Source organism: Merops nubicus, unplaced genomic scaffold, assembly GCF_000691845.1.
Source record: "Merops nubicus isolate BGI_N331 unplaced genomic scaffold, ASM69184v1 scaffold6150, whole genome shotgun sequence".
Lineage (NCBI taxonomy): Eukaryota > Metazoa > Chordata > Aves > Coraciiformes > Meropidae > Merops > Merops nubicus.
In genome coordinates this window covers 69,926-79,303 of record NW_008580793.1, presented here as the reverse complement: position 1 = coordinate 79,303, position 9,378 = coordinate 69,926, and the positions used below count along the sequence as shown (strand labels likewise).

The 9,378-nt window shown below is 48.5% G+C and overlaps 1 protein-coding gene across 1 annotated transcript in view; it reads right to left on the bottom strand.

Moving 5' to 3' along the window:
- Positions 1-247: 247 nt before the first annotated feature.
- The window catches only part of KTN1 (kinectin 1 (kinesin receptor)), a 55,039-nt gene continuing 45,908 nt past the window's right edge, over positions 248-9,378 (bottom strand). The window contains exons 38-41 of the mRNA XM_008939335.1: positions 8,497-8,580; positions 7,070-7,162; positions 2,340-2,463; positions 248-769 (exon numbers count right to left, since the gene is read on the bottom strand). Coding sequence (XP_008937583.1) covers positions 765-769; positions 2,340-2,463; positions 7,070-7,162; positions 8,497-8,580 — 306 coding nt within the window. The 3' untranslated portion in view covers positions 248-764. The remainder of the gene's footprint in view (positions 770-2,339; positions 2,464-7,069; positions 7,163-8,496; positions 8,581-9,378) is intronic.

Below are 9,378 nucleotides of genomic sequence, written 5' to 3'. Positions count from 1 at the left end.
CAGAATTATAGGGGTTGGAAGGGACCTCTGGAGATCACCTCATCCAACCCCCCTGGCTCCAGCAGGTCACCCACAGCAGGGTGCCCAGGGGGGTTTGGAATCTCTCCAGAGGAGGACACTCCACAGACTCTCTGGGCAGCCTGCTCCAGGCTCTGCCACATTCACACAAAAGAAGTCTTTAAGTTTTCCCTTATCTCACCTGAGTCATCTACATCCAGTTAAAAGAAGAGAGCAGGAACATCTTGAATAATAGCATCCCTTTATTTGCTGACACCATTACAAAAACTGATTACATTAGCAACCAAAAAAAAAAAAAAAAAAAAGGAGTGTTTACTTGAGGTTGAAGTCAGAGGCAGCTAATCCCAAAATGTAATTAAGTAAAACCGTGTACAACATCAGTATTAAAATGTTATATCCCATTGGTGACTTTACCATGTTGGAGTTTTCTGAACAAGTTTTATTGAGCAAAATAAAAGATTAGGTGTTTACTCTCTCTCCAGGAATGTAAAGGTCTAATTACCCAAACAGGTTTGGCTTCATTATAAAACTAAACTCTGGAGGTGCCTACAGAGTTGTTTGTTTTGTTTTGTTTTGTTTTTTTTTTTTTTCTTTAAATCAGTAGTCTAACAAGGATTAGAAAAGACAAAACTCTGTTCAGTGTTTCTGACGAAGTAGAAAGGGTGAAAACATAAATAAGGCTTTAATTTGGCAAAATATAATACAATGCCTTCTGCTATCCTCAAATTAACGATTCCCCCGTGACTTCATTCTGCAAGAGAAACACAAGATCTCACATCAGCCAAGCAGCTCCCCAAGTTTCTCATCCAGCCCCCCTGCTCCAGCAGGTCACCCACAGCAGGGTGCCCAGGATGGTGCCCAGGTGGGTTTGGAATCTCTCCAGAGCAGGAGACTCCACAGCCTCTCTGGGCAGCTGCTCCAGGCTCTGCCACCCTCACAGCAAAGAAGTTTCTTCTTCTGTTGAGCTGGAACATCCTGGGTTCCAGTTTGTGCCCATTGCCCCTTGTCCTGTCACTGGGCACCACTGACAAGAGTCTGGCCCCATCTTCATGAGATCCACACTTTAGATATTGATCAGCATTGATCAAATCATCTCTGTCTTCTCCAGGCTGAACAGCCCCAGGTCTCAGCCAATAACAAAGAATTTGAGGAGCAGAAAAAAAATACCTAAATTAGGAACAAACCTGCTAAGTGCCCCTGCTCAGTCGGTGGGAGGCGGTCCTGGCACTTGTGGCAGCAGTCCTTCAGTGCCAAGGCTTTGCTGCTTCCCAAAAGAACAGCTCACCACCTTCACCACCTGCCCTCAGAGGTGGCTCCCAGCACAGCCAGCACAGGCTCAGAGCTGCACCAGCTCCCTCAGAACGCTGAGTGCCTCCAGCTTCCCCAGCCCTTAGCTAACTTTGGGCCCTTGGGAGTCCCCACCAGTGTGACACAGCCAGCCACAAAGGCTCCAGGCTGGCTGGATATTAAAATAAAAGCCTTATTTTTGTGTCTGTAATGGGAAGAAGAGTTCATGCCAGACTGATGCTTCAGATACTCATTTCCCCCTGACCACAGCAAGCCACTGCTCTGAACTCAGCAGAAGCCCAGTGGGTTACTTTATCTCCTCCACTCCAAAACAATCACAGAACAGAAGTGTGGAGGTTTTGCTCGTGCAGCTGGGATGAAGGAAATGAGGCACAAGCACTGGGAGAATAAAACTTCAGGAAACCTGCTGAGTGAAGCAGCAGGTAGTGGAAAGCAGGGATGAAGTTATATGCCTGGGCATGGGGATGTGAGACTTGTCCCAGCTGCCTGAAGTCTGGATGCAAAGAGGAACAAACCCAGTGCCTGCTAGAAGCTTTTAGTGAATTACAGATACAGAAAGTCTCAGATTTTGACACCTGACTTGTTAAATCTGAACAGGGTCACAGAATCACAGACTGGGTTGGGTGGGCAGGGACCTTTCCAGGTCACCTAGTCCAACCCCCTGCCCTGAGCAGGGACATCTGCAGCTAGAGCAGGTTGCTCAGAGCCCTGGCCAACCTCACCTGGAATGGTTCCAGGGATGGGGCAGCCACCACCTCTCTGGGCAACCTGGGCCAAGGGCTCAACACCCTTAGTATAACAAAAAAAGAAAACAATCTTCCTTCTCTCTTCTATCTCCCTCTTTTAGTTTCAAACCATCACCCCTCATACCATCACAACAGGCCCTGCTAAAAAGATTGTCCCCATCTTTCTTCTAGGCCTCTTTAAATGCTGGAAGGCTGCAGCAGGGCCCCACCATGACAGACCAGTGTCCTTCCTGACAGCCACCCCCCAGTTCCACCAGCTCCACCTACCTACTAGCTGGTAGTGTTCTCGTCCCTTTGACAGCATTTGGCTTACTGACACGAGCAGCTTCTTGAGATGACCTACATCCTGGTTAAGATTCACTGCCACATTTAGTCTTTTATCAGTCAATTCCTGGAAGAAGAAGGGGAAAAAAAAAAATCATTAAAACCTCATTTATAATCTAATTACCAAGAAAGCCCAGAATTAGATGCTCTGTATAAAATTACAACTCCTTGCACAGATTGGAGCAGTTCTGGTAAGTCAGAGAGTTATGGCCACATGGAAATAGAACATGGTTCAAGGTCAAGAAGCTGTTTCCCATTCCAGGGAATTCCCTGCACACACCAAACACCAGCCAGAGCCTCGCTGACCTCCAGCTCCCACCCCTCCTGCCCAAGACTCCACTTACTCCATGCTTCCAGGAATTGTGCTCCTTAGCCTGGACTGATCCAGCCCTGGAAGTCATTACCCCACGTCCTGAGTTGAAGATCCATGTGGTTTGGAACAGTGTGCTAAGCACAGGCCCCTGCACCCTGCAGGAGGATTTCTGGCCCTCACAGCTGTAACAAGGCTGTTGGTCCAGCATGAGGACCCATGGGATGGTGTCCCCAGCAGTGCTTTGCTTTTGGTTCTTTGAGGAGTTCAGCAGTTTATCAACAGGGAAGGGACACAACTGGAAATGGAGTCTTCTGCCCCTGCCTGCCCTCCTCCCCAATAGTCAGTCAGGCTGAGCCAACAGTGATACGATCCCTGGTTTGTCACCTTTACTGATTAGCTCCCCCAGAGATGTACAGAGAACCCCACTTCTATAGAAGACTTTACTCCTTACTCAGCTCACCACAGGGCCCTGCAGATGACCCATAGCAGGGCCTTCCCTTGCAGTTTAAGAGCTGGAAACAAGCAGCTCTGCCTGGGTGTCGGCCTCACAGAGCCACCCCATCCTCCCCGTGAGCACGAGAGGTTTCTGCAGAGTGAGCAGTAAATCAAACCCAAGCACCTGCACTGCCACAGCAACAGCTCTGGGCTCAGGCAGGAGAGCAAAGCCCCCTGCTGCAAAGCTGAGAAGCACAGGAGCCATCACCAGCAGCAGCAGTGAAGGAGATTTTCAACTTACCCTCAGCCCCCAGCTCTGCCAAGAGCTCCTCTCCTCCTCCCTCCTGTTCTGTGACCTCACTCATCTCAGGCAGCACTTACTCAGGAATTACAGACTCACCCCCAACCCTCCTGGGGCCAATCCTGACCAGCTCCCAATGGATTTGGGCTCCCCACAGTCCCTACTCCCCACAGTCCTTCCTGTGCCCCACGCTCTCCATGACCCAGGGGCACGCCTGCCCAGGGGATATGGGATGAAGAGAGGAAGAGGATGGTGGTGGGGAACACCCTGTGATCACAGACCCAGTAGATAAGGGGGGTGCTGAACTGGGAGATTCCCCCCACCGTGCTTTAGGCGGGTGGCATTTCCAGTTTTTCATGATGGAGTGGTTTATACTGAGATCTGGGGGAAGGAAAAGCACATTTGATTCCATATAAGCCTCAAAATAAGTTTACTGCCTAAGCAAGCTGCCGAATATAAATGACTTCCTTAAAGGCACCCTTCAGTCATCATCTAGTCCCATAAGTGACAAGGGAGCTGATTACAAAAAACAAACAGTCTATTTTTAAATAGAAAGAAAAAGGACTCTAAAGAAAACACACAGAACGTGTTTGAGGGTTTCCACAAGCATCATTTCTCAATTTTGTGGGTTAGTTCCAGTACCCAGTAGGAACAAATATGCTCATTTTTCAGCGTGTGTTTTTTTTTTTTTTAAGAAGGACCTGAAAAAAGAGACACTGTTGCTAGGTGGAAGTGGCTGCAAGACTTCCTTTTTTAATCTGAGAGCTATTTTAAGCTGGATTTTTAGGCTTCTGGGGAGACAGCTTCTTTTTCTGAACAAAAAAACAATAAGGCAAAAAGGGCTCGGGGAAGAAGATAGAAAGGGTTCCAATTCCAGCCTCTGCCACTGGCTACCTGTCAGGAGCACGGGTTAGATAATTAACATATGTTTTCCTAATGAAGGTTTAATTACAAGTATATTAGTCCTGTTTTTCCACACTTGCTTTTGGCATTGGTTTGGGGAGGGCTTTTCGTCTCCAGCCTGCTGCAGACAGGGACAAGGAGCACCCAGTTGTCACCATCACTGGGTGGCCTACTGCTGGGAAGAGGGGAGAGGGCTTGGCAGACCCACCCCCCCTCCCAGGAAAGCAGCTCCCAGGGTTGGGACAGCCGTGGTCTCACAAGCCCAGCTGCATCTCCAGCTTGGACACGGTGAGCCCACAACTCCAGGGCTGATGATGGCTGAGGAAAAGCCATTCAATTTCTGCTAACTACAAAGGCTTTTCTCCAGCACTCCTTAGAGGACTCCCAGCTTCCTCTCGCAGCTGAAGGAGCTACTTACTCTCAGCAGCTAAAAGGAGTTGATATAAATTATTTGTGCTACGTGCAAGTGCTCCTCTCCTCCTCCAATGAGAGCTTTTCCTTCCACTCTACCCATTAGAAGAGCATGGGTAATGTGTTGTGGTGAGCAGAGCCCGCCCTAGGCAGGGATCGGCGTGCGGAAGATCTCGCGATGTAACGGAAAGCTCAGACTGCCCACGAGGGGCCTTGTGGGTGTGGCTTGTGCTATATAAGCAATTGCAGCTGCGCAATAAACGCCATTTGCAACATCCTTCACATTGAAGCCTGTGTCTGCTGATGGTACCCAATGGTAGAGGTTGGGTGGCAGCTAGCCCGGGGTTCGGGTGTTGGTAACGACAGTAATGAGTTCCATTGACACCACTTAGCTGTGTAAAACGTGCTGGGAAGGCATCTGCTTCAGCTTTCCCCTTCCCAACTGCCTTGCAGAAAGCTGCTGTGAAGCTGTTTGGAAGCTGGTGTGAAAGCTCTCGTTTCCAGAGGTGGAGAAGCCCAGTTACAAAGCCACAACTCAACCACTTGTACAGGTGGTGTCTTTTCAGGGCCAGCACTCAGAGTACCAGCTACACAAGCAGCTCAGCACCATCCATGCTAGTGGTAACCTACAGGCTCAGGTGGATTACCTGCAGGCATGAAAACAGGCTGCCCCAGACAGCTCACCCAATTCCAAACCCTGCAATTGCAATGCTACCACAGAATCATTTAGGTTGGATGAGACCTTTAAGATCATCACATCTAACTGTTGCCCCAGCACTGCCAGGTCACCACTGACCCATTCATAGAACCATACAATCATTTTGGTTGGAAGAGACCTTTAAAGATCGAGTCCGATCATTAACCCAGCACTAACCCATGTCCCTCAGCACCACATCCAAATGGCTTTTAAAGCCCTCCAGGGATGGGGACTCCACCACTGCCCTGGGCAGCCTAGGACAGCCCTTGACAGCCCTGTCAGGGAAGGTGTTTTTCCTAATATCCAACCTAAACCTCCCCTGGCACAACCTGAGGCTGTTTCCTCTTCTCCTGTGCCTTGTCCCTTGGGAGCAGAGCCCGACCCCCACCTGGCTCCAGCCTCCTGTCAGGAGCTGTGGAGAGCCAGAAGGTCTCCCCTGAGCCTCCTTTGCTCCAGGCTCAACCACCTCAGCTCCCTCATCCACCCCCTACAAGACTTGTGCTCTAGACCCTTCCCCAGCTTTGATGCCTTTCTCTGGACACACTCCAGCCCCTCAAGGTCCTTCTTGGAGTAAGAGGTCCAAAAATGAGCCCAAGATTCAAGGTGTGGCTTCATTGGTGCCCAGCCCAAGGGGACAATCCCTGCCCTAGTCCTGCTGACCACACTAGTGCTGATACAGTCCAGGATGCTGGTGGCCTCCTTGGCCACCTGAAGACATGCTGGCTCCATCTTCAGCCAGCTGCTGAGCAACACCCCCAGGCCCTTTCCCACCATGCAGTTTCCAGCCACTCTTCCTTCAGCCCAGAGAGTTGCAGATGGTTGCTGTAACTCCAGTGGAAGACCCAGAACCTGGCCTTTTGAAGCTCTTCTCATTGGCCTCAGCCCATCAATCCATCCAGTTCAGATCCCTCCGTGGAGCCTCTGTTTGGAAAGTCCCCCACCCACAGCACAAGGGAGTGCTCACGTCTGCTGTTTACCAAAGCTCAAGGCTAGCAAGATTTTGCTGCTGGACCACATCAAGGTCAGCACAAATTCCCAGGAGCCAGGGCCAGACGAAGTTAAATTCTGGCACTTATTTGAGTGGCTACAAACAGGTTCCTGCTCACAGCTGCAGAGGACTAGAAAGGTCAGTGTTCTGGCAAGAGACTTCTCTGCCTTGGTCCTACAGGACATGCAAGACTGCCTTCTTTCTTTGGCACTACATGTATGAGCAAGAGCCAACCCAGCAGTTGGTATTTTAAGCTTATTTGCTTATCAGCAGTTTTATTTTTAACTTCCCTTCCTGAAGGCCAAGTCTGGGGATCTTCCCACTTTTGCCTAAACCAAACCAACAGCCCACTGGAAGCCCAGATCTCTCACACAGAATCTTCCCTCTTCCTCCTTGCAAGTGTGAGCCACAGGAAAGAGGCCACGATCCAGACGAGCGCGGAGCAACCTTGAGATACAGCTCCAGGACACCACCCTGACGGGTTGTAGGACAGGAATTTTCATCAGACCTTCATTTACCATCAGCAGCACAGGTCCTGTTCCTTTGCTGGACCTGACTTCCCAAAGTTCATACTTTGCATGAGGTTTGTGTTGCCCCTGAGCACGGCCTCAAAAGAATCACTCACCGACTCTGTGCAAACGTCGCTGTTTTCAATAACATTGGCATCTCCAACAACTTTCCCAATTTCTCTCTCGAGAGATGCCAAAGACTCCTGGGCCTGGAAGGGAAGAAGAAAGAAACCACAAACAAAACCCCACACCAATCAGGGCAGACACTACAATTAGCAGAGACTGAGAAGCCAACCCCCAGCTCTCCAAAAGCACTAGCGACGCAGGAAAAGGCTGCTGAGGAAGAAATCTGTTTTATGCCAGATTTGCCCAGGGGACCAACACATCTGCCAAGATTGACATGTCTCCTTACAATCAGCATGTTGCATGTCAGCCTGCCTGCATTTAAGAGCAATTCTGTGGGGAAGCTTTAATAGTCTCACGTCAAGTTATTAGGTAAAAATAGCACAGCAATGTTTTTTTTTTTGTGCTGGAGTAGCAGTGCCGGAAGGTCTCCAGGAGCCTCAGCACAGGTCTGCATTTATGTGGAACACACAATGAATGATGGACATCAGCACATCCAACATACCTATCCTGAGAAAAATGTTTTCAGTGCTTTATCACAGCAGGTCCCCTTAATGTTCTCACCTCCTGGTGGTGCTTTTGTGATTCTCTGTCCCAAGAGAGGACTTTACCCCTCCAACAGCTCTCCCCACACCAGTCCTGCAAGGACGCAGCCCAGTTTCCTTACTGTGCATCTACTGCAGAAGGAACGAGGTGTTTTACAGCCTGCAGCCAGAGCTCAGCTCCTCTGCAGGCTATTCTTGTCTCCATTTCTCAGTCCTCCTGTGAGAGGTTCATTTCTGGGGTGGCAGACAGCACTGAGACCTCTCACACTTCCAAGATTTCCCACTCCAATCCATTTTGCAAGAGCAGCCATTGAGGAAGAGCAGAGGTAACCCACCCACTCAGCTCTACATGAGCTTGATGAGACAACTGTAAAGATCTGCAGTCCCCTGGGTTATAGCCAATGTGCCACCACGTGCAAATGGGCAGATGGCTTGTAAACTACTTGTAAACCACTTGTAGCCCACTGCCATTTGAGACTGGATTTAAAAGCTTCAGGTTGTGCTGTGGGTGTAGGGCTGTGGGAGAGGCTGTTGGGCTGGGTTTCTTTAAATAAAGAATTATTTGCCAACCGCAAATCATTGATTTTTCCCATTGGCATAAAATTATCATGAACAAGAGGCTCTTTCAAGGACAATTAAATAGAGCTGTTACTTGCATTTTTATCATTCCAACAGACATACAGGTATCTTACATGAGCTCTTACAACACCCCCAGTCCCAGTCATCTGGGGAAACAGTGAGTGGAGCAGGATACCCCCCTCCCCTGAGGGAGGCTCCTCAAACCTCTCCAATCACATTTTCCAGCACTGCAAAACTACAGATCTTGAAGGTTTCAATAACATTTAGATATGCAACTCTTAAGAGTCTCTCCTTACCTTGGGCAAGTCACCAGCTACCTTCTCTCTCTCCTTCTGATCAACTTTGAGTTTTGATAGTGTTTCATTTAGCTGCGTTTTCAGCTGCAAAATAGTAACAGAGAGAATCAGCTTCCCTCACACACACACTGAGATTTCATCTGTCTGTCCCATGGATTAACCCAGTGCACACTGACTGCAAAGGGAGTAAGACTGCTAACAATTATTGCACACACTGGATTAGTCAACATGTATGATGAGGTTTACAAGGACAGTCAAGGAAGAGAGACTCCATCTGTAAAGATAAATGTAAAGAATGGAAACTACAGAAGAAAAGACATGGTTGGCATCAGCTTCATTACAAGTGGTTTCAACTTTTATAGTCCCAGTAGGAATATTAGCAACACTTAGTACAGAGGCCTCTCCAGCACTCTTATCACCCAAGTCAGCCCAGACTTCAACTTAATTCACAGCAAATACATAAAAATGTAGGTTATCTTCTAATTCAGGCTAAACAGTCACTTTACTGCCAAATAACCTAAAAAGCTCTACTTGTCATCTTAATAAAGCACCACTTGCTACAACTCTGTTGACTTAACCAGTCTGTTAATGTCACATCAAGGCATGAATCACTGACAGGGGGATATTAACTTGTCGATTGTTTAAATTCAATCCAAAAAAAAGTGAAACCATTTCAGTCAAGAGGGACGAATCCTTTGTACTGGGCTGCCCTTAAACTACAGCCTTCCAAAGGACAGAAACATTTTACTTTTTAAAGAATATTTTGATTGCTCTTCAGCACAACGTACAGAACCAGCCAGAGCACTTGAGGCTTGAGCCTCAAACAGCAGAGCTAACAAGCAGCTCGAGTGTCGATTTGGTTGGGTTTGTGCCTCTGAAGCA